General features: G+C 53.8%; 1 protein-coding gene across 9 annotated transcripts in view; it reads left to right on the top strand.

Moving 5' to 3' along the window:
• Positions 1-24,316, top strand: part of IQSEC3 (IQ motif and Sec7 domain ArfGEF 3) — an 88,313-nt gene that overhangs the window by 34,870 nt on the left and 29,127 nt on the right. For all 9 annotated transcript variants that reach the window (XM_043882380.1, XM_043882378.1, XM_043882384.1 and 6 more), the window contains exons 3-5: positions 11,141-11,414; positions 19,051-20,165; positions 22,079-22,240. In XM_043882380.1, the coding sequence (XP_043738315.1) occupies positions 11,141-11,414; positions 19,051-20,165; positions 22,079-22,240 (1,551 nt within the window). The remainder of the gene's footprint in view (positions 1-11,140; positions 11,415-19,050; positions 20,166-22,078; positions 22,241-24,316) is intronic.

The following is a 24,316-nucleotide window of genomic DNA, read 5'->3' as shown; positions in this document are numbered from 1 at the left end:
AATGGAGAGGGCAGAGAATTTGGTCCCGGAGCCGGGGATGGTGGTCTTCCACCCCCAGACCCCCTGTCACTTTACCCCTCTGTGCGCTCTGCCCCACTGAGTCTTCCCTGCCGGACTCTGGGGGCACAAGAGACAGAACAGATGCCATCTGGGGGGGGCGTCCCCTGAGTGGGGGCGGTCCCCCTAACTCCAGTGGGCATCAGAAAAGTTCTCTCCTGTGCTGGTGTCTGCCTTCTGCTCTGTGGGACGTGGGACTTGTGTCTGGAGCAATGTCCCATGTGCTTCCCGCTCAGGCCTGGCTGTCCTCTAAGATGGTCTCTCCTGTGACCTGGGTGGTCATGATGGATGCTCAGCCCCAGGGCTGCGTGGGGGCTTCCCCAGGAGCCAGGCCAGGCTGGGCCACCTCCAGACAGGCTGCTGGATGCTGGAGCTGGATAGAGAGCCCCTGCTCCCTCTGTGACTTGTGTTCCCCACCCACGAGAGGGAAGGAGAATGCTAGCCATCCTGTGCTGAGAGCCTGCTGTGGGCAATAGATACAGGTATGATTTAATTCTCACGGAAAGCTTATAAAATGCTGTTGTTCATGTTACTTATACACAAGGCTCGGAGATGACGGATGACTGGTCCCTGGACCGGTCGATGCCACAGCTGGGATTTGAACCACGTCTGTTGTGGCTTGTACCACTGGCATCAGAGGACAAAGGAAGGGAGGGATTCGTTGGTGCAGGAAGTGAAGTGTGGTCCCCCCAAACTTTGTCCCCCTGAGAGTCTGGCCTATGGTCCAGAGAGTGAGAAGGTGGAGCCCTTCCCTGTCCCCCGCCTCCCCCGACCCTTGAGCAGGAGGTTCGTGCAACCAGGCTGAAGAGAGAAATGTCCAAGAGAATACTTTTAGAGGATAAAAGCTCCAGGCTTTATTGTTTAAAGAAATGAACATGGGAGTTCCGTGTTTGGGAGTTCCCTGGTGGCCTGGTGGTGAGGGTTCTGAATTTTCACACCATGGCCCAGGGTTTGTTTAATCCCTGGTCAAGGAACTGAGATCCCACAAGTCATATGGCATGGCCAAAAAAAACCATGAAAAAAAATAAACATAACTAAGATAATACTTTCAGAACAAGAAAATGAAAGCTACCAAGAGGACCAGCTTTTATTCATGCAGTTTTGTCCAGTTTTGGGAGCAGAAACAAATTTTTGCTCCGTTTGCCGAAAACTTGTTTGAATATTTTAGAGGTTCTCTTTTCACTCCCAGGAGGGAAGGCCTAGAGATTTCTCTAACTTCACTACTGCCTGTGCTATTTTGTTTTCCCCTCTGAAAGGTCATCTTTACCTATTCATGTATCTTTTAACCCGTAACACGACCATGAAAATGACTTATCATTGCAGTAAGTGTTTCTGACGGATGACAAAAAGGGTTTTAAATGCATTTCATCAGACTCCAAACGAGGAAATGATCTTAATCTATGTAGTGAGAGGAATTGCATCAGATCAGGGATTCTTAAAGAATTTACTGCCTTTGGGAGGCCTTAAGAAAGGGGGTTTTTAGAGATTACATTTGCGGTGATTGAGAAACAAAGCAAGGGACTTCCCTGGCGGTGCAGCAGCTAAGACTCTGTGCTCTGAAAGCAGGGGGCCCACGTTCAATCCCTGGTCAGGGGACTAGATCCCACATGCCGCAACTAAGACCCAGCACAGCCAAATAAGTAAATGTGTATATATTAAAAAAAAAAAACAGGGGAGCCAGCTGTCTGTGAAGGACGATGTTTTTCAGTCTGGAACTGAGAGAAGGGTGGGGGGAGGACAGAGAAAGGGGTCTGTGGACATCAAGGTGGTGGAGACATAGGTTGCAGGCATTTGCTGTCTACAGATGGGAGATAGAGGAGACCAAGGTGCCTTGTCCTCGGGACTCAGGCCGCCTGATAGTGCTGGTGCTGACCTCCCCCCAGACTGAGACAAACCACTACCTTCTCCAGGCCTCAGTGTCCTCAGCTATCACATGGGGGCGGGAGGGGACAGTATGAACACTCTAGTCCCCAAGGCTCCTCCCCTAGAGTGATTCTACCTGAAAGCAAGGTGCTGCCTTAGCTGGAGGAGGCTTCCATATGGAGGGACCAGGAGCATTTACAAAGCAGGACAAATCAGGGTGGTGTGACCCAAACAGGAGACCTCAGGTTGGGGTTGGGAGGTGGAGGGAGCACTTATATCAGAGGAGCCTCAGCAGGCCGGGTGTGGGATTTCTCTCTCCCTCCCACTTATTGAAAGTGAAAGTGTTAGTTGCTCAGTCATGTCCCACTCTTTGCAACCCCATGGACTGCAGCCCGCTAGGCTACTGGAGTGGGTAGCCATTCCCTTCTCCAGACAGTCTTCCCAATCCAGGGATTGAACCCAGGTGTCCTGCACTGCAGGTAGATTCTTTACTGTCTGAGTCACCAGGGAAGCCTCATCTCACTTATTGTGAAAATACAAAAGGGGGTTTTAAAGGAGACCTACTGAGAGCACACACAGAGTAACTCAAATCCAGGTTCAGGTCCTGGCTTGGCCACATACAAACTCTGTGACCTTGGTGCAACTACTGAAGCTTTGGGATCCTCGATTTTCTCATCTGTCCAATGGGGACAACATTAGCACTTTAGCTCTTAGGGTGGTTTTGAAAGTTGCTCAGTCATGTCCGACTCTTTGCAACCCCATGGACTATACAGTCCATGGAATTCTCCAGGCCAGAATACTGGAGTGGGTAGCCTTTCCCTTCTCCAGGGGATCTTCCCAACCGGGGAAGCCCAGGGAAGACCAGGGGTCAAACCCAGGTCTCCCACGTTGCAGGCGGATTCTTTGCCAGCTGAGCTACAAGGGAACCCTTAGGGTGGTTGGGAAGATTCAATGACATCATATGTGCAAAGGTATCTGGTATATAGTAGGCACTTAATAAATGTTAGCTTTTTCTTTTTTTTTTTTAGCATGAGGTATGTGTCATAGAGGGCTTCCCTAGTGGCTGAGATGGTAAAGAATCCCCCTGCAATGCAGGAGACTCTGGTTTGATCCCTAGATTGGGAAGATATCCTGGAGAAAGGAATGGCTACCCAGTCCAGTGTTCTTGCCTGGAGAATTCCATGGACAGAGGAGCCTGGTGAGCTGTAGCCCATGGGGTCACAAAGAGCCAGACATGACTGAGCGACTAACACACACACACACGCATGTGCCATGGCCCAGAGCTGCCTTTATTTTTTTTAATTTTTAAATTAAAAAATAATTTAAAATTGTATTTGGCCATGCCACGAAGCATGTGATGTCTTAGTTCCCCAAGCAGGGAACAAACCTGCATCCCCTGCACTGGGAGCTCAGAGTCATACTCACTGGACCACCAGGGAATTCCTGATGCTGCTGCTGCAGCTGCTAAGTCGCTTCAGTCGTGTCCGACTCTGTACGACCCCATGGACTGCAGCCTACCAGGCTCCTCCGTCCATGGGATTTTCCAGGCAAGAGTACTGGAGTGGGGTGCCACTGCCTTCTCCGATTCCTGATGCTAGCTGTTTTAAAACTGGATTTTTCAAGAGCAGAGAGGGAGAAATCAGGTAAGATCTAGGAGAAGGGGTCTAGAAGCTCAGGCATGACTGGGAAATACTTAGAATGGGCAGACTCTTTCAGTGGATGGGGTCCCTGCAGCAGAGACCCTAGCATGGCAAGAGGAAGGAGACACGTGACTCTGGGTCTTGCTCTGGGTTGTTGAGCTGTACCCTTCAGGGAGAGGGCCCAGTCCCTCCTCTGGATGGCAGGCAATGGGCAGGGAGGAGGGGGCCGCATTCAGATGTTTCTACTCCGGCCTGGCCCGTGACACATGGAGAGTTGGCTGGAGAGAGAGAGCAGGGGTGAGGGACTCAGAACTGAGAGATCGGTTGGGGGAAGAGATCAAAGGAGCTAAAAGCCCTGATGAATGCCAATCAGGCAGGACCAGCGGGCCCTGAGAGCGGATTTTCTAGATGTCAGGGCAGGAGAGGAAATGATGTAACCGAGCACCGGGCTGTCACAGTACAGCGAGGATGCGATTAAGCGTACAGGCATTTTATCGGGCAAATCTTCTCACCAGCTGACAGTCTGGCCTCCTTCTGTCCTAAGAGGAGGAGACAGTTTAGCCCCCGCAGGGACAGGTTTGTGGCCTGCGGCTGCCCCCTGCCCTGCCTGGAGTGGGGGGCTGGCTCCCCACAGTGGGAGCTCTGGGGCTTCCTCCCAAAGCTTTTGTGTCCTGCTTCCCTTTTCATTCAAACACCTTTGGAGATGACCCAGGAAACCCATGGGCTTCCCTACAATTCAGATGGTAAAGAATCTACCTGCAATGCAGGAGACATGGGTTCCATCCCTGGGTCGGGAAGATCCCCTGGAGGAAGAAATGGTAACCCACTCCAGTGTTCTTGCCTGGAGAATCCCATGGACAAAGGAGCCTGGCGGGCTACAGTCCACGGGGTCGCAAAAAGTTGGACACAAGTGAGCGACTAAACAACTATTCAGTGCAGCTCTGAGGTGACTGTGAGGTATGTCAGGACAGGCTGCAGGCCGTGATTCTGGAGCGTCATCCTTGGGGTGGGTGAGGTGGGAACATGGGCAGGGGACTAGCTTCTGGAAGGGGGGCGGCAGACAGAGGAGGTAAGAAAGCCTGAGGTGTGTCCTGGGGCTCACAGAAGCCTGGGCTTGTGAGTGTGTGTGGTGTGTCAGGCAGCGAGCTGGGAGGGTGTCCTGAGAGCTTGATTTTGCTACCAGATCTATACCTGTTGGGGAGGAAATAAAATGCTCAAAAATATTAGACTTCCAGTGGCAATAAGATCGCATCATTGGTGTGGCCCAGCCTGTGAGGCTGTGCGGGAGGTGTCCTGAGGAAACTTCTAGATGTAGCCGCCTCCCCAGTGGGCAAAGGTGCTGGCATCCCACCATGAGGTGGGCTATGATGCAGAGATGGTTTCCATGCTGGACTCGGGGGCCCACCCTGCGTGGCACCCTGGGCTTGGTTCTGCAGAGGAAACCCCTCCAGACAAACCAGCCCGTCCAGACCCTTCTGGAACAGCCGTGCAGCCAAATCCTGGAGTCTCCACTGAGCGGACAGGAGAGGGAGTAACTTACTCTCTCGGGGTCCGTGGGAGGAAGGGCGGCCTCTGCAAGTGGACAGCAGGGAAGGGCCTCCTCCTGCGAGCCCCGGCTTCCAGCGTGGATGACGGTGGTCAGGGCAGAGAGGAAGGCAGGGAGGCCTTCACCATGTTCCTGGGTATGGAGGCCAGAGGGGCGTGGATGTGAACAGGAAGCTTCAGGGTGTGGGCCCGGGCCCCGTGGAGGGAAAGGGAGAGGGAGGAAGCTGGCCTCTCCTTCCTTCCTGTTGTCAGAGCCTTTTGCTCAAACGTCCGTCTTATGATGAGAAATCCAACGTGCAGGGAAGTCATGTGCCTATGGTTATAGCAAGCACGGCCTGCGGAGGTGGTCAGACCCTGCCTGGGGCCCAGGGCTCTCCACCACCTCGGGTGGCATTTTCCAGCCTGTGCTTGGAATCAGCACAGGGTGAATTTGTTACAGACGCTGGCCCTCTATTCACTGCAACCCCTCCCCAGCACCGTCTGCCCCCCCGCCCCCAAGGACACTTGACTCCCCTTGCTCGGCCTTTATTTTGACCATCGAAGATCACTTTATCGATTCAGGCAAGAGAGAGAAAGGAGTGTTTTAGTAAAGGCTGAAAATCTTGAGATGTGAGGCGTTTTGTTAGCTTTTGTCTGGAAAATGCCTAGTTTCTTTGTCCCAGAAGGGCTTTCAGAAAGGCTGATGGAGCCAGGATAATCTAGTGCAATTGGTCAGGCCCTCTGGGGGAACCTTGCCACACAAGGAGTCCTCCAGTCTTCAAAACACTTCTGCCTGGGTCTCAGGAACTGCTGCTCTGGCCACTGCCTGGAGGGGAAAGTGGCCCTCCATCCCTCCCTGCCTACCCTGTCCTCAAACCCCCCATCAATACGCCTCAGGCTTCCCCTCATCCCTTTCTCTGCCTTTGTGCCAGGACCACGACCCAAGCCAACCTCTAGTGGACCGGATGAACATGGGCCTGGTGCTCCCTCCCCTGAAGTCTTCCCTGTCCCCCTCACAGGGCTCTTTTATTAATTAGTTAATTTTTGGCTGCTCTGGGTCTTGGTTGTTTTGCGCGGGCTTTTCTCTAGTTGTGGCAAGCGGGGGCTACTCTCTAGTTGCGGAACTTGGGCTTCTCATTGTAGTGGCTTCTCTTGTTGTGGAGCATGGGTTTTAAGGCACAGGGGCTTCAGTAGCTGTGACGCACGGGCTTAGGTGCTCCATGGCACGTGGGGTCTTCCTGGACCAGGGGTCAAACCCATGTCCCCTGCATTGGCAGGTGGATTCTTATCCACCATGCCACCAGGGAAGCCTTCACATGGCTCTTCGGCAGCTCCTGGGCCCTGAGCTCCTGGTGGCGGGCAGGGTCTGCCTGGGAGCCCAGGGAGGCCACCACCGCCAGGACCAGCTCCTGGCAGGGACTGCATGGCCGCCCTCTCTTCCCCCTCATCCTTCTCAGGGATGCATTTTCCCAGCACACCAACCTAAGAGGTCACCTCATCTTCATCACTCTCTTGGAAAGGAGATATTTACACCCCCATTTGCAAATGAGAAAACTGAGATGCAGAATAAATATATTTTGCTTGAAATCAGTGAGTCAGAGGAACAGGGGCTCCTTCCACTCAAGCCTTCTGACCCGTGAGCGAGGACCCATCAGTGTTGAGGGAACAGTGGCTGGCGTCTGAAAGCCCGGTGGCGTGTGAACCCTGACATTTTCTTTCCGTATGACCAGAGCTGAGCTGCCTACAGCTCTTGGTGCCAGCCCTAAGTGCTTGGCGCAGTCCTCAGCACATGGACGAAACCCATGACCATCCCTCCAGAATAGTGCTTTCAGCTCGATCCATGGAGTCTGTAAAGCCTCTGAGTGTGGAGGTAGAACTCAGCATGTATGAAAAGATGCACATTTTCTGGGAAGAGAGCCCAGAGTCTTTATCAAAGGTGTCTGGAGCCCAGAAAGGTTTTACAGGTCTGGGAGCAGGGAGACCAGGGTAATCCTGGCTGACAAGGAAAAGGAAGGAAAAAGAGAAGCTGGGTGCCCATTGTTGGTTGGGTGCTCATCGTTCATTGGTGTCTCTGGGAAACAGACTCTGAGTCCAGCGTGCTGGATGTTGACTAGAGGATGCTTAGGGTCAACACGCATGGGGGGAGGGCAGGAGCATTTGGCAGGACAGGGAGAGAAGTCAATCTGTGACAGATGTCCACTAGGAGCCTGGGCTAATCCCATCGCAAGCTCTGCAGGGAGACTGACCTCTCAGATCTAGACTGGATCACATGGCTGAACCATTATAACCACTGTTGGCCACTGGATGTAGACTGCCCTGAGGAAAACATGACTTTGAACCCAGGAGCTCACCGCAGCTCAGACAATCCCAGGAGGAGCTGGGGGAGCGGACAGCTGAAGGCAAGCTTCAACAGCAGCCCCAGGGCTGGATAGGAAGTCAGTCCTTGAAGAAGGGTCTGGGGCTGTATCACCAAGCTCACCACAGTATCTCTGCCCTTGGGAAAGTGTGAGAGATTAAATACTATTCATTCACCCATCCATTTATCCTTCCATTCATCCATCCACCCATCCATCCCTCCATCCCTCTATCCATTTAACATTTCTTAAACATGTCTTTTAAGCCAGCCTAGGTGATAAGCAACTGTGATAAAAAGCTATACATGGCATTGTCTAGTGGAGGAAAGAGACACACCAGTGAATAATTTAGGCACAAAGTGGTCAGTTATGAAATAGAGGCAAGTGCCAAGAACCATTGGAGCACATTGGAGGGCGGACTCTTCCTGGAACAATGAGTGAGTCCTGAAAGAGTTGTCAAGACAGAAAAAGGATAAGGCATTTTAGGCAGGAGGAAATGACAGTACAGGCATGATGGTCTGAGGGGGTGCAGCAGATTTGAGGAAGGTTTCCAGGTGGCTCAGATGGTAAAGAATCTGCCTGCAATGCAGGAGACCTGGGTTTGATCCCTGGGTCAGGAAGATCCCCTGGAGAAGGGAATGGCTACCCACTCTAGTATTCTGGCCTGGAGAATCTCATGGACAGAGGAGCCTGGCAGGCTATAGTTCAAAGGGTTGCAAAGAGTCAGACACGACTGAGCGACTAACACTCAGCAGACAGAGTGGCCAGGTCACTCCCGGAGATGAGTCTGGACAAGGAGATTTGGTGAAATAATGAACGCCCTTGAACTATATCCAGCAGTACCAGAAAGTCACTGCTGGGTTTCGAGCATCTGCACTTTAGGAAGTCAACTCTGGTAGCTGAGATGATGGACAGCTGGGTGGTTGCTGGAACCTCAAGGAGTCCTAGATGTGCCAGGACCAGGCATGAGCAGTGAGCACCTAGAAGCCCTCTAAGCACAAGCCAGTGCCCCACATAAGTAACCCTTCCCTGATGTGATGCAGAACTTCAACACACAGATCTTTCTGGTCCTCTGGGCACAGAGTGTTCCTCTGAGCAGTTGCTTGATCCCCCAAGTTCGCAAAGACTTTCACATCCCATATTCAAATCCTATGATCTCCTGCATGGAAAAACCTCCATGGGTGGCCTCGGCCCCTGAATGAGTATGAGCCTAATGCGTCTTGAAAACCTAGGGTGAAGAAGCCTTGGGCATCAGCACCAAGGACAGTCCAGAGAAGAGATGGGTGAGAGCAAATTCTGTCCCCTGGAGGCAGGTTGTGCTATGGAGGAAAGGCTATTTCTATGTGACCCTGGGGCTTCCCTAGCAGCTCAGTTGGTAAAGAATCCGCCTGAATGCAGGAGACCCTGGTTCGATTCCTGGGTGGGGAAGATCCCCTGGAGGAGGGCATGGCAACCCACTCCAGTATTCTTTGCCTGGAGAATCCCATGGATAGAGGAGCCTGGCGGACTATAGTCCTTGGGGTCGCAAAGAGTCTGACACGACTGAGTGACAAAGCACAGCATAGCACACGTGACCTTCGGGAAGAATGGGCGTGTTCTATCTCACGGAAAGTTGAAGTTAGACCTTACAAAGAACTTCCTGGTGATACCAGTGAAAAAACCCAATACTTAGAGCTCATCCAACTATACAGCTCGATTGATGGCCACAGGAAAAATGAAGCAAAGAATTATGCAGAGACAAGGAGTCAGGCTCCTTGTTGCTAGGGCGGCCAGTGAACTCATCTTCATCCGTGTTTGAGGGCGGTGGTGGGGTACAGGGGAGGGCTGGGAGGACAGATGGAGCTGAATGAAGGACTCTTCACCCTTGGTTATTTTAGCACTAGGAGGCTTCAAAGTTAGGCAGAAGCAAAAGGAAGCAGTCCCTCTGGCACGATTTGGGGCACCTTACATGGGACAAAGCCTTGGAAGAAATAAATCGCAAGGTTGCTTGGCCCTCCAACCAGAGCCAGCCCACCTCCCTGGGCGGGGGCGGGGGGGTGGAGTTGAGACAAGAAGGATGGGCTAGATAACCTTAGGGTCCCTGTCCACTGCAGAGGCTTTGCCAGGGGTCTTGGGTTCTCTTCAATTCATCCTTCAACAAGTTTTTGCAGAGCCCTCATTGTTTGCTCAGCACCAACTGGGGAGAAAGGGATCAAATAGAATACAAGCCCCAGGCTCCCAGGGAACGGGGTCAGGTGGAGAGATGGGGAAAGAGAAGTTAATGTTTCTGGAGCACTCAGTCTGTGCCTGGGGCCACGCAAACCCCTCAATGTGCTAACTCCTTTCCACCTCCCAGGGACCCTGTAGGGAAAGTACCAGCGCCTCCCGTGTACTGATGGGGACACCAGGGCTCAGAGAAAAAGCAACTTGACCAAAGTCACAAGGGAGGGGGCTTCACTGGAGCCCTCACCGTGAGCCGAGATGCTCCTCTGTGATGCAGGCAGTGACCCTCTGGGGTTCTCGCAGATGGAGCCTGAAAGCTGGAACCACTGGGGAGGCTTCATGCTGTAGAGGGCTCAGCGCGGGGGCCTGGGGGAGGGGCAGAACTCTGAGGCTGGCCGGGGAGGGGAGCAGCCTGAGTGTCGTCTCAGAGGGGGGCATGTGGGCAGCAGCTGTGGCTCCTGTCCGTGGTTCCACCAGAGAGGGGCTGCGGAGGGGCAGCGACTTCATCTAGAAGTATCACTCCTCCCCCAGCCTCATCTCGGCCGTCTAAAAGACAGAGATGGTTCAGCGGGGGTCAGCTTCCTCTCAGCTAGTTAAGCCACTGGCCAGAAAGCAGACCACTGATAACTATGGTAGTTAACACTCTGAGCAGGCAGCAGGAGCCAGACCCTGCCTTAAGAACTCTCTAGCTTACTTAAGCCTTCCAACATCCCAGTGAGGTAGGTTCCATTATTATTCCCATTTTATACCTGATGCGAAGAGCAGACTCATTGGGAAAGACCTCGATGCTGGGAAAGATGGAAGGCAAGGGAAGGGGACGACAGAGGGTAAGATGGTTGGATGGCATCACCGACTCAATGGACTTGTGTTTGAGTAAGCTCCGGGAGATAGTGGTGGACAGGGAAGCCTGGCAGGCTGCAGTCCATGGGGTCGCAAAGAGTCGGACACGACTGAGCGACTAAACAACAGCATTTTATAGATGGGGAAACAGGAAAAGTGAGGTTAAGTAACCCAGATCGGAAGCCTGGCAGTCTACCCTTAGGGCTTCCTTGGTGGCTCAGACAGTAAAGAATCTGCCTGTAATGCGGGAGACCTGGGTTCGATCCCTGGGTTGGGACGATCCCCTGGAGAAGGGCATGGCAACCCACTCCAGTCTTCTTGCCTGGAGAGTCCCCAAGGACAGAGGAGCCTGGTGACTACGGTCCGTGGGTCACAAAGAGTCGGACATGACTGACCGACTAAGCACAACACAGCGCACATATTATGTCTAAGCAAGATCCCGAGCTCCTCTCTGGCCCCTCGGGGACCCTTCCCAAGCTCAAGCTCTCCTCCTGGCCTGGAGTTCTTGCACACCAAGACAGCCCCACCCTAATGAAGACTGCAGGAGGCCCCCACCAGCCCCTCCAGAGGCCCATAGCTGCCAGAGGGCCCCAGCCCCCCTCCCCGCACCCACACGCACCCCGCCCCCCCCAACCGAGCACCGTTGCCTTTCGTTCACAGTGACGGCGCCTGCGCCCAGGCCGGTGGGGGCACGGAGGACTCCGTGGCGGCGGCGGCGGCGGCCGGCAGACCCAGTGCCCACGCCCCGAAGGCTCAAGCCCAGCAGCTGCAGGAGGAGGAGGAGCGGCCGGGGGCGGGGGGCGCCTCCCCGCGGGCCGGCCCCTACCGCGCGGCCTCCCCTGGCCGGCAGCAGCCTGCCCTGGCGACGGCGCTCTGCTCCCGCGCCCCTGCCGCCTCCGATTACGAAATCTCCCTTGACCTAAAGAATAAACAGGTACCCAGGGCCTCCGAGGCGGGCGGGAAGGGTGGTGAAGGGCCCTGACTTGGGCACTGTCCAGGGTCCCAGGGATGTCCCTGTCTGGGCCGCCTCTGCTGCAGGCCCACCTCTTGGCCACTAGTTCTCCCAGCTGAAAGGGGTAACTGCCCCTCCCTGCAGCCAGCTCTTCCTGCAACCAGCCTTACCAGTGGCAGGGGTCACCCGTGGAGTGCCAAGCCCACAGGCAGTGTGTCCAGGGCTCTGCCCCTCTCACCACTGCAGGAAGCCCAGTGGCCCACATACTTCCAGGCAGGCGAAGCCCCCACCCCCAACCCTACTCCAGAGAGATGCCCTGCCTACCTGCCCACCCAACAGGCAAGCCCCCTGCTCAGGCACACACAGGCTCAAATGAGTTTTGAAGACAGTGGTGTCCTCCAGGTAGACTAAAGATTCCTGGGATTAGCCCAGATTGGGAGAGTCCAAGCGAAGGACCAGGGAGGCCTGGCATGCTGCAGTTCGTGAGGTCGCAGGGTCAGACAGGACTTAGCGACTGAACAACGAAAGCCCCCCTATTGGAGAACAAACTTCACTGAGGGGTTCTGGGTCTCCATCTTCCATTCTGTGAAGCAGCAAGAGAAAAAGTCAGTCACGGGGTCCCCGTTGACACCCCCCAAATGACAATGGCACAGTTGTTTTGGTTGAAAATTAAGAGACCTGAAAGGAGATGTGAGTGTGTGTGTGTGTGTGTGTGTGTGTGAGAACATGCTTAGACACAGACTTTATGACTTAGCATTGTTGAGGAACAGCATTGAGCCCGGAGCCACATGTGTGGGATTCAGTGTGTGTTCTTGCTCTAGTGACTTTGGGAAACACCAGTTAAGCACTCTGGGTGTTGGTTTCCTCATCAGCAAAACTGGGAATTATACCTTGAATCATCACTGATGTCCCTTCTAGCTCTAAAATGTGTAGGTTCTAAAGATCCATTCCTTAACCCGATGGACAGTTTTGGAAGCGAAGCTAGTAGAGAAGTCACTAAGACTGGGTTGAGCCCAGGTGAGCCCAGCCAGACTCATTCCTTCCTTTGAGCATGGATGCCAAGCAGTTACCCTGGGTCAGGGGCCAGCTGCCCATGATGCGCCACAGGGCTTTCAGTAAGGTATTTGACAAAGTCTCCTGTGATATCTATGTGGACGGGATAGGAAGTGGTTTAGTTGACAATATAGTCAGGTGGGTTGCTCTCAAATGGAATTATCAAAAAAACACTGGTTTTTCTATCAGCACCGATTCCAAGGTGATTGAGTCGGGACTTCCTTGCTTCTGCCCTGTTCAACCATTCTGAAAAGGGACTGATGCATTGCCGAAAGGGGACAGCTAATACCTTGATAACAGAATCCCAGATTAAAAAAAAAAAATCTAATTAGGACAGAAATGTGGTTAAATGGAAAATGTAAAGTGAAAGAGGGAAAAACCTCAAGTTCTGTTCTTAGCTTTGAAAATCCCGCAGCATAAAACGAGCAGGCTTGGTCCTGGGCGAGAGGCCTTAGGGCTTGAGTTGACTACAAGCTCAAGATAAATCAACAGCCAGTGAAGCCGCTGCCAGAGAAGTGGGCCCAGAGGCCTTCACAGACGTGTAGATAAAACCCCCAGTGAGAGGAGCCTGGCGTGCTGCAGTCCATGTGGTCGCTAAGAGTCAGACGTGACTGAGCAACTGAACAACCAGCAAAAAGGAGGCAGCTGCCTGGAGCCCCACACTGGGTACTGGTCAGGCTGTCTGGTTTTAGGGGCTTCTTTTAAGAGGCAACGGAGAAGGCAATGTCACCCCACCCCAGTACTCTTGCCTGGAAAATCCCATGGACGGAGGAGCCTGGTAGGCTGCAGTCCATGGGGTCGCGAAGAGTCAGACATGACTGAGCGACTTCACTTTCACTTTCACTTTAAGAGGCAACAAAGAGAACCCTGAGGTTCTGAGGTTCTTCTAAGAAAGAAAACAAATTGGCTGGGGTCACATGATGGAAAAAGACATGGCAACCCACTCCAGTATTCTTGCCTGGAGAATCCGAAGGCAGAGGACCTGCGGGCTACAGTCCATGGGGTTTCAGTCGCAAAGAGCTGGACACGACTGAAGTGACTTAGCACACACCCATTCACAGGGTCATATGGGGAAATTGTAGACATGAAGACGAGTTTTAAACATTGAAGAGCTGAATGTGAATTGGCTGGATCAGATTATTTTCTATCATTCCAGGTAAAAATAGTGGTACTTGTCTGGCAGTCCAGCCTTTAAGACTCCCTGCTTCCAATGCAGCGGGCACAGGTTTGATCCCCGGGGAACAGTGATCCCACATGCCGGGACCAAAAAAATAAAAAGTTCTAAAAAATAAAAATAGTGGTACTAGTGCATTAAACTTATAGGAGAGGAAGGTTTTATTTTCTTTTTTATTGCCTTTTTTTTTTTAAGCTTAATTAACAATAAGAGCTGCTAAAGATATAGCAGGTCCTGCTTCTGGGGTGGGGAATGCCCAAGCAGGAGCCGGGAGGCAGCCCATCTGGAGCGACACGGTGTGATGGGGTGGTCAGCTGGCTAGATGAGAGCGTCCTGTCAGTTCCCTGAGGACAGAGACCATCTCCTGTTCATCTGTGCACCCATCGCCCGGCATCCAGCAGAGGGTCTTGGACAGAGTAAGAGCTCATCGAGTGAATATTTTTTAAATAACTTTGATGAGCAAAGCAATGAGGAAGTGGGATACCCAAAAGAAAGAAACATGGAGAAAAAAAAAAAGAAACATGGTCCCTCCCTGCTCCCCGAAGAGATTACCATTCAGTTGAAGGAGTGGCCTGTTAGTAACACCAAAAGAGGCACCAAACTCCTGCCTTGGCCTGGGCAGGGAATTAGTTTAATTCTCACTGACTAGGGGCTATGGAGAGTCATGCAGGGTTCTAACAGGTACCGTGGACCTTTTTCATGTGGGTGTAGTTCTAGTAGATGGGCTTGCGTGTCAGGAGGGCGGAAGTGAGGCAAGAAAGATGAGGGCTGGTAGGGGTGCAGCCGGGTCCTCCTGTCCTGGGGAATGGCCCCCCTCCCCTGGCCCAGGGAACCCTCCAGGCCAAGCACAGGCTAGGGGTGGGAGTGTTAGTCGCTCAGTTGTGTGTGGCTCTTTGAGACCCCATGGACTGTAGCCCGCCAGGTTCTTCTGTCCATGGGATTCTCCAGGCAAGAATACTGGCAAAAAGCGATCGAGGAGTCGGGGCAGAGTGACTGAAAACACGGCATATGTTTACAAAAGATGGAACTCCACAGCTCTCTCTTCTGCAGATGAACTGTGTGGAACTTAGACAAGTTCCTTCCCTTTTCTGGGCCTTGGTTGCTGCCTATAGCCCTTTGCCTCAATTGCTAGCATTTCTATGCCCTGCCCCCCACTCCTGCACTGGTCCACACTCACTCCTTCTGTTGCTTTAGGACTTACTTCCCTGTGCCTTCCTCCTCCACTGCAGCTCTCCCAAGGCTACGGTGGAGGCCCCTTCTCAGTGATCCCCCAGCACTCAGGTACTCCCTGACATTGCCCTCCAGCCCTGGGTCACCATTCCTGTTTACTTGACTTCTCCCTGAAGGCAGGGCAAAGATGTCCATCATTATATCCCTGGTGCCCAACACAGCACCTGGCATGAGAAGATGCTCAAAAGATGAAGAGGGGGAGGTAACAGCTCAGTGACCTGAGGGGATGGAGAGGGGCATGAAGTCTGGGTCAGGGGCTGACTCCATCTCAGGTTTTTTTGAGATCTGGGATTTAGTATTCTGCTCCTGTGGTCCTCACGAGTCACTCACATCCTGCAGTTTTGAGGCTGGAAGGGATCCTGGACAATCCTTATTCCCCCAGTTCACCAACCTGCCTGGCCTACTCCATCAGCCAGTCCAAAATCCCAGGTGAGAGGGCCTGGCTGGGGCGATGTTGCAGACGAGGGGCACTGTAGTGTCCCCCAGGCCTCTGGGTATGGGGGAGGGGAACACACATGGGGCAGGGGCTGGAGTGGTGCAGCCTTTGGCCCCAAGCCTAGACATAGAAGACAGCCTGGACTGCATTCCCCTGGGGCATAGGAGAGGGTTGAGTTTAGTTCAGGGTGCAAACATTGATGAAGCCCCAGTCACAGGTCAGGATGGCGGTGGGCACAGAGAATGATGTTCTGCCTATGGGGGCCGGGAGCCAGGGGTGGGCAGCAGGCATGAGGCTGGGGTGAGGGGAAGCCAGCTATATGACATGATGGGAACAAAAGGTGAGGCTCCCAGGACTGAATTCAGAGGCCATCAGGAGCAGTGGCTCCGGGCCAGGCTCTGGGCTGAGGCCACCAGTGGAGGAGACAATGAGGACACATCGGGGCCTCCAGGAGTTTCTGCTCTAGGAGGGGTCTGGGGGAGGGCAGGAAGGGAGGGAGCCTGAGTTAGATGAGCACCACCAAGATTAGCGGGGAAACAGTGTCAGAGAAGCAGGAGAGAACCTTCTCCAGGGGACTCAGGGCAGGGAGACCCGTTCTGGTTGGGGGACTGGGAGGCTTCTTGGGGGAGGGACACTGAAAGACAGGGGAAACGTTTTTGCCTGGAGGAGAGGGCGAGGGTAGGAGCTGAGGGTGGAGAGGGGGTGACGGTGTGAGGAGGGGTGTGGGGGGGTTGGGGGTTGTAGGGGGATGTGGAGGTGGGGAGGCTGAGCAAGTGCTGGGGCAGGAAAGCCCAGTATGTGGGGGTGCGGGCAGGGGCAGGAGGTGGGGCTGGCATGTGAGCAGTGGACCTCCTGTAGTAGGAGGGGCCGGGGTGGGTGGGGCCAGGCTGCTGAGCCCCAGACCCGCCAGGACAGGGTGTTTATACTTATTTAGGGCAAGGGTCTCCTGCGACAGGAAGGCCCGTGTTTACCCTGCTCTCTGAGCACACTGCTCAGGGGAATGCAGTGCAAGGTGGGTGGTGCTGGAGGAGGAAGCAGGGAAGCAACCGGGGGCTGCCAGAGTGTCCAAGGGGGGAGTCCAGGGGCACCGCAGGTGGTGTGATGGCAGAAGGTAAGGAGGGGTGGCGCTGTAGGACTTTGCACTTGACAGATGCAGAGGATAAGCCAGAGGAGGACCCAGGGACAAATGCCAGGTCCCCAGACTGGAGCTGGGATATCACTGAGAGCTGGTTCCTTTCGGGGAAAGGGAGCAATGGACTGTTGGAAATGTAGGTCTTGGGTTGAGCCTAGGCATGGAGATTTGAAAGTCACGGAATCCACACTTCACCATCAAATTGCTACCACTTATTGAGCTTTGACCTACTGTGTGCCAGGTACCATGTGAAATAAGAATTCTCACCACAGAATGAAATCACAGAGTCAGCAGGATTAGCTTCATTTAACAGACAAGAAAACAGATTCAGAGATGTTAAGAAACGTGTCCAAGGTCAGCCAGCAGGGAAGAGGTGGATCTGGGGCTGGGTGTTTCCCCATGGGCTTGCTCATTCACCTATCGCAGTGCAGTGAAGTTACGATGGAAGAAGACGAGGTTCTCAGACAAGAGGTGAGAGGATATTAGCCCCAGAAACATCTATATAGAGTTGCCATGAAGGCTCTGCCCAAGACAGTTCCCTCTTCATTAGCTGTTAATTATCAGCTACCGGGGCTGCTCTGAAGACTTCCCACATGGAAGTCAGGATGATGTCCAGCATAGGAAAATCATGAAGATGTGCCTGCAGAATGGAAGAGGGCAACGCATATGACTCTTCGCTAGCATGGTTAGGGACCCTGTGGATCCGGGAGCTGTAGGAAGACAGGGAAACCAAGATAGACTGGGTCATGAAGGCTGAGGACAGAGTTTCAAAGGATAAAGTATCAAAGCTGCAGAAAAATTGGGGAGTGGGGGAGTTGAGGATGGGATTTATTGACTAAAGTTCACTTTGAGGTGATCCTTTGGAGAGTCAGAAGGCTGGTGGGAGCAAGAGGCAGCTGCAAGCAGTCAGGGCACACAGGGCTGGCCAGTGGTTTGGCATTCGCTCACAGATTGAGGCACAGGAGGTAGAGGAGTCTGCCTGTAGGTTTAGTGGAAAATAGAGAGTGGGCTAGTGCCCCAGAACGGGGGAGTCAAGCAGTCTGGGAGACTTAGGAGGGTCTGCAGCCTGGTGGAAAGGGACCAATGCTGGGCTGGAGGCTGGAAATGCAAGTAGAAGGGACTAGTGGATGAAGAAAGCTTACAAAAGAGGCAAGAGATGGTGAGATCGTCAGCCTGAGAGAGGAACGTTATGGTGAGGTTAGGAAGCACGTCGAAGGGTTCTGTGTACTGGGGGATGGAATTTGGCCTTTCTGTCTGTACCCCACCTCTCCGTGATCCTGGGGGAGGTTGGAGGGCTAGTGGTCTTGCCTTGAGCTGTCGACCCCAGCCACCAGTCCCGATTCTTAGTTCAGGAATGTCACTCTGTAAGTGGAGTGTACGGCACGTGACTGGCAACAGGCCACAATTTCAGAGCCCAGGAATACTTTCTCACTTCCTAAGCTTCCCAAAGGACTGATGGAACCCACCACAGTGCCACCATTTTGCCCATCCCCTTTGTCCAGTCTTTGTCTGTTGTTTACATGCAAAAAACTGCCCAGGAGGAACCACTGCTAACCTCTCTTGGTCATTCACACCTCAAAGAGAATGTTTTTCTAGTCCTTTCCCCGGAGAGATTTTTGATAAGGGAGAAAAAGTGAGTGCTTAGCCACCCAAGAAGAGAAAAGACCACAGAGTGGGAAGAGAGCTGGGGGGAGAGGACGAAAGACCTTGAGGACAGACTGGCCAGTGCCTGAAGTTTTCCTGGGTCCAGATCTGCCCAAATGAAGTAGCACCCGCTATCCCACCTCACCATCAGCCCCACCAAGCCCTGCCCTGATAGGAACAGCTCCCATTATTGGGAACAGAGGTGACTTTAATTGAAGAACATGATAGCTGGAGGATCTCCCACTGTTGAAATATCCATCCATCACCCATCTGTCTTTTTACTAAATTCACATTTACTGAGCTTTGACATGTGCCAGCCCTTGGGCTCGGTACTGGGAACACAGATGATCAAACCTCAACCCCAACTCTTATGCGGCTCCCAGAAACAGGAAACGACCCCAATTCGTGACATGAATACCGAGAAAGAAAGCAGGTGAACAGGAGTAGTGGCAATGCTTTTTAACCTTTCTATTTAATCTTCAGTTCTATTATTTAAAATATACACAAAAGTAGAAAGACCAGTATAATAAACTTCCATTTAACCATCACCCAGCTCCAATTAATATTGTTTCATCTAACCCTTCTACTTTTTTGATGAAATACTTTAATACAAATTCAAGATACCACACATTTCAGAAATAAATACTTCCATATGTGAATATATGGAAATAATCACCTACTACCATTGGCAACTGCCCCACCCTTGCCGTGGGTATCCCCAACCCCAGAATCCAATCCTACACCCCACACCTTTAGGAGTCTTGGCAGCAACCTGGCATTTGAGGCCATCACACAGAGTTTTCAGAGTTTGGCCCCTCAGTGCCGGCCTAGCTGTGCCTTCCCAGGCCTCCGCAAAGGGTCAGCCAGGTCACCCCCTGCCCTGGTCTCCGAAAGCGTTGTCACATCCCTTCCCTAACCGCGCTCCCACGCCTCTCTGTCCTCACTGCAGATTGAAATGCTAGAACACAAGTACGGGGGCCACCTGGTGTCCCGGCGCGCCGCTTGCACCATCCAAACCGCCTTCCGCCAGTACCAGCTCAGCAAGAACTTCGAGAAGATCCGCAACTCGCTCCTGGAGAGCCGCCTGCCGCGGCGCATCTCCCTGCGCAAGGCGCGCGCGCCCACGGCGGAGAGCCTGGCGGCCGAGCGGGCGCTCCTGGAGGGCTGCGGCCTCGCGGGGCTGCCTCTGGTGCGGTCGCCCTCCCTGCCGCCCACCTTTGCGGGCACGCTCACCGAGCTGGAGGACTCCTTCACCGAGCAGGTGCAGTCCCTGGCCAAGTCCATCGACGACGCCCTCAGCACCTGGAGCCTCAAGACCATGTGCTCCCTGCAGGAGAGCGGCGCTTACCAGATCCACCGGGCCCTGCGCGCGGGCGCGGGACCGCTGGGCCTGGAGAGCGAGGCTCGGGAGCCCGAGGGCGCCTCCCCGGGGGCCGGGGCCGAGCCTGCTGAGCCCCCCAGTCCGCCCCAGGGCCACGGCAGCACCCTCATGATGGCCTTCCGGGACGTCACAGTGCAGATCGCCAGCCAGAACATCTCTGTCTCCTCCTCCACGGCCCTGTCGGTGGCCAACTGCCTGGGCGTGCAGACGGCCCCGGCCCCCACAGACTCCGCGGTGATTAAGGCCGAGGAGGGCGAGGCCAGGGCACAGGAGGCCCCGGAGGGCCCCGAGGCCCCCAGTGCAGACCAGGGGGCCGCGCCCGTTGAGGACCCGAGCGTAGAGGTGGAGGCCGGCGGGGCCCTGCGCGCCAGCTCGCCCGTGGCCGCGGGGCCAGTGGTGGAGGAGGATGAAGAGGAGGAGACCGAGGAGGCGGCGAAAAGGACCGAGGCCGAACTGGAGGTCGGGGACAACTCGGAGCAGCTGAGCAGCAGCAGCACGTCCACCAAATCAGCCAAGTCGGGTTCCGAAGCGTCAGCCTCGGCCTCCAAGGAGGCCCTGCAGGCCATGATCCTGAGCTTGCCACGCTACCACTGCGAGAACCCGGCGAGCTGCAAGTCACCCACGCTGTCCACCGACACCCTGCGCAAGCGGCTGTACCGCATCGGCCTCAACCTCTTCAACATGTAAGTCGGGGTGGGGGGATGGGGGAAAAAGGGGCACCTGCACTTACCATGAGCGAGGTTCCTGGGAATGGGCCGCATGGACCCAGAGGCCTCCCCTGGGGGCCTGGGGGCCTGGGGGACACACCTGCTCCTTGAGATACTGGGTAGGGGAGCACACATTTTATTTTTAATTGGTATGAATTTACTTTAAGGACGAGGGCTAAAATACCTCAAACCGATGCTTTGACCACTAGTACTGCTGGGAAGAAGCAAGGCTTTGAAAAGTGAGAGAATTTACGAGAAAATGCAGTATTAAGTAAATAATAGAAGGATGGAACAGAAATCACTCAGGTGGGACATGAAGTTGGGGAAATGGGGAACATCAGCCCCATGGGGTTGATGATGGGAGAAGAGAGAGAGTGATGGAAGGAGGAAACGTCAGGGGAGCAGAGACCTAGTGCAAGGAACAGGAGAGGAGTGGAGGGGCGGACAGGAGGGGAGTGTGATGCAAGTGGAAGTGGAACAGAAGAGAGCAGGGGCGTGGACATACAGATATGAATGACCGCTATAGCTCAGAGCCCCCAGCCAGACTTTCCTTGCTACCAAGAGGTATACAGCTGGTGGCAAGCAGAGGAAACACACACACCCGTCCTAGGGAGATTTCAAGTACACCTACTCATCTCCACCCTCCACTCACCCCTTCCTTCATAGACCTGAACTGGAAAACACAGCATCTCTCCCACTAATCAGTGAGGACTAGGCAGAAACCATTCACCTGTGTGTTCGTTTCCTCATTCCGCAATGATTTTTGGAGTGCTTAGTCCGGAAACCACATAGATGAGCAACACACATCCTCTGGCCTCAAGCTTATATTCAACAGCCTGCCTGAGATAATACGTTGCAAACTTCAAATTTTTAGAGAGAGCATTATTATGCCATTTTATAGAACAGGAATCAGACTCACACAGTGAGGTGAGCTGAGCACTGTGAAGCAGCTAGTCAGCAGCATAGCTGGGTGAAGTCATATTTGCCTGACCCCCAGCCCAGTGCTCTTTCTTCTATATCAGGCAGCCACTGGGATGAGTGTAACCTCAGCCCTGCCTCCCCAGGCCCACACCGATGCCTGGCCCCGCAAGGCAGTGCTTCTCAAATGATGTGTACTGAAGGATCAGCCTGGGTTTTTACTCAGTATGTCGTGGGCTGATACTTTTGTAAAATTCAATAAACGTGAGTTGCTAGAAAAACAGTCACATGCTTGGTTGTCCTGAAAATGTCAGCCTGCTATAAACGGGTCTAAAGGCTTACCCTCTATTTCTGTCCTTATCTTCTCCTGGACCAGTAAGACTCAGCTCAGGGAGCAGCAGGGATTTGCAGACCAGGCTGGGAGCACATTTGCCTTAAATCACAGCACCCACACCCACATCCACACCCACTCACAGAGACTCCAGCCTGGGAAAGTAATCCCTGGGGAGCAGGGTCTTTCTTGTGTCTACAATGCACAGGGAAGAGGGATGTGGTAGGAGATCCCACCTCCATTTCCCAATTCACCCTCTTCCCGGTTCCAACATGGATCCTGAGTAGAGAGAGCAGGATACAGGTGGGAGGAGGGCTTGGGGGCCTGAAGATCAGATCCAGTGGGACTGATGCTTGAAGACAGAAAGGACGCCCCTCCACCTGCTCTGGAGCCCGCTTTGACCAGCCCTCCCCCAGCCCCGCACCATCCTCAGTCCTGGGCAGGGAGGTTCAGAAGCATGTGCTGAGAGAGCCTTTGGAAAGGGAGGCCCTCTGCAGCAGAAGCAATAGTGGCATTTCTTGGGAATTCTACCCAGGGACCTCTAGGCACGTCTATGGTTCCCTGGGCTAGAAGAAAAGGAGGAAAGGCATCACAGACCATCTTGCCTTACTCTCTACTTCTTTTCCCCACCCCACCCCAGAAACCCAGACAAGGGCATCCAGTTCTTGATCTCTCGAGGCTTCATCCCTGACACCCCCATTGGAGTGGCCCATTTCCTGCTCCAGCGTAAGGGCCTGAGCCGCCAGATGATCGGCGAGTTCCTGGGCAACAGCAAGAAGCAGTTCAACCGCGATGTGCTCGAGTGAGTGGCCGCCTCCGGGCTCCGCCCCACCCTCCTAACCCACCCTCCACTCCAGGATCTCCTGGGTGGCCTGGGACCTCAGCTAGGGAAGGACAAGGGGCAAGACAGGACTTCTGAAGTCTGAGTGGATTCCCAGAAGTCCTGGCACCAGTTCTAGGGGCTTCCTGATTGGTCAAAGAAGCCAGCATCCCCATGATCCTTAGCCAATCACCAGTTTCCTCTCCAGTTATCCTGCAGCTTACTGAGCCAGGGTGCTCCTCCCACAGGCACCTGCGATGAGGATGAGGCTAGGGGTGGGGCTAGCACAGAAATGGTCCAGGGAGACCAAAAGGCAAGAGAGTGAAACTGGAAGAGGGCTGTGTCAGTGCTAGGGCCATCACCACTTGGGGGACTGACCCCTCAGCATCACCTGCTGCCTGTCCAGTCCCCCAGCCCCTGAGCATCCACTTCATATCGTGGAGGAACCATGAGGCAGGAAAGGAAGGGGTTAGGGTTTTTAGAGCCAGAAAGTACATTCATTGTTGTGTAGTCGCTAAGTCATGTCCGACTCTTTTGAGATCCCATGGACTGTAGCCTGCCAGCCTCCTCTGTCCATGGGATTTTCCAGGCAAGAATACTGGAGTGGGTTGCCATTCTCTTCTCCAGGGGATTGTCCCAACCCAGGGATTGAACCCACATCTTCTGCTTGGCAGGCAGATTCTTTACCACCGAGCCACCAGAAACTACGATTGCGTAAAGATAGATTGACCACCAAGATCACACAATCAAAAAATTGTTTTAAAGTCCAATAGATGAGGTATTTGGTGGGGGGAGTGAGGGGGCTGCCTTGGTTCAACTTCATGGGTATGATGCTGTGGGTAGGTAGGTGAGCCTCACGGCAGGGGCAGATTCCCTAGGGCTCAGGAGCAGGACCTTGGAGCCACCTCGCCTCTCCAAAGAGGGGTGAGGCCCTGTGAAGTCTGCCCCGGACCCCTGCCTCCCCTCCTGACTCCATGCTGCTCCTCTCTTCCGCTGGCTCCCTGAGCTCACTTCCTCTCCAAAGTCACCGCTCTGTAGGGAGCCCTCCCCACTTCTCTCCCACCCCCTTGTCCTTGAGCACACTCAGCAGAAGTGTTTCCTCAGGGGTCCTGGGAGAACCCCCTCCTCCTGTACTTGCTCTTGGAGCAGCAAAGGCCCACCACAGAGGGCCAGGGATCCTGCTCCAGGTTTAGAAGCAAGAGGGTCACTGTCAGTATCCCTGGGGTGGAAGCTAGAGACCTGGCTTCTCATTTATTTATTTATTTGTTTATTTATTTATTTATTTATTTATTCTCACATTTATTTATTTGGCTGTGCTGGATCTTCGTCGTGGCATGCAAGATCTTTAGTTTTGGCATGTGAACTCTTGGGCTTCCCTTCTGGCTGCAATGTGGGAGACCTGGGTTCGATCCCTGGCTTGGGAAGATCCCCTGGAGAAGGGAAAGGCTACCCACTCCAGTATTCTGGCCTGGAGAATTCCATGGACTGTATGTATAGTCCATGGGGTTGCAAAGAGTTGGACACGACTGAGCGACTTTCACTTCACTTCATTTCACGTGAACTCTTGGTTGCAGCACATGAAATCTAGTTCCCTGACTAGGGGTCGAACCTTGGCTCTCTGCACTGGGGGCTCCGAGTCTTAGCCACTGGAGCCCCAGGGAAGTCCCGACCTGGCTTCTGTTTGTGGAGCAGCCTTGGTGCTGTGTCTTGGGACAGCCCCTGCCCTCCGGCCATGGCCTGTGCTTCCATACCTAGAGGGTGGAGGGGTTGGGCTATGAGGGGAGGTCAGCTGTCCCCTAAATCCATGATGGGGTAGTTGTTACCTGAATGCCGTCAGAAGAGAGGAGGTGGGACCCATCCGAGGGACCTTGAGATCCCTGATGGCCTTCTCCTGTCTCTGACTTGGTGGCTTTGGACAGTTGGCTGTCCCTCCTGATGCCCAGACCCACAAATGCACATGCTTCCCTTCACCCTCCGGGGACGCTTTGAGGAACTGCGCAAGAGGAGAAAGCCAATTTCCTGTCTCTTTCCTCGCCTACTTTTCTTCTGGTTCATCTC

Source organism: Cervus elaphus, chromosome 22 (genome assembly GCF_910594005.1).
Source record: "Cervus elaphus chromosome 22, mCerEla1.1, whole genome shotgun sequence".
Taxonomy (NCBI): domain Eukaryota; kingdom Metazoa; phylum Chordata; class Mammalia; order Artiodactyla; family Cervidae; genus Cervus; species Cervus elaphus.
The sequence above is the reverse complement of the archived record's forward strand: the minus strand, read 5'-3'. Positions and strand labels throughout refer to the sequence as shown.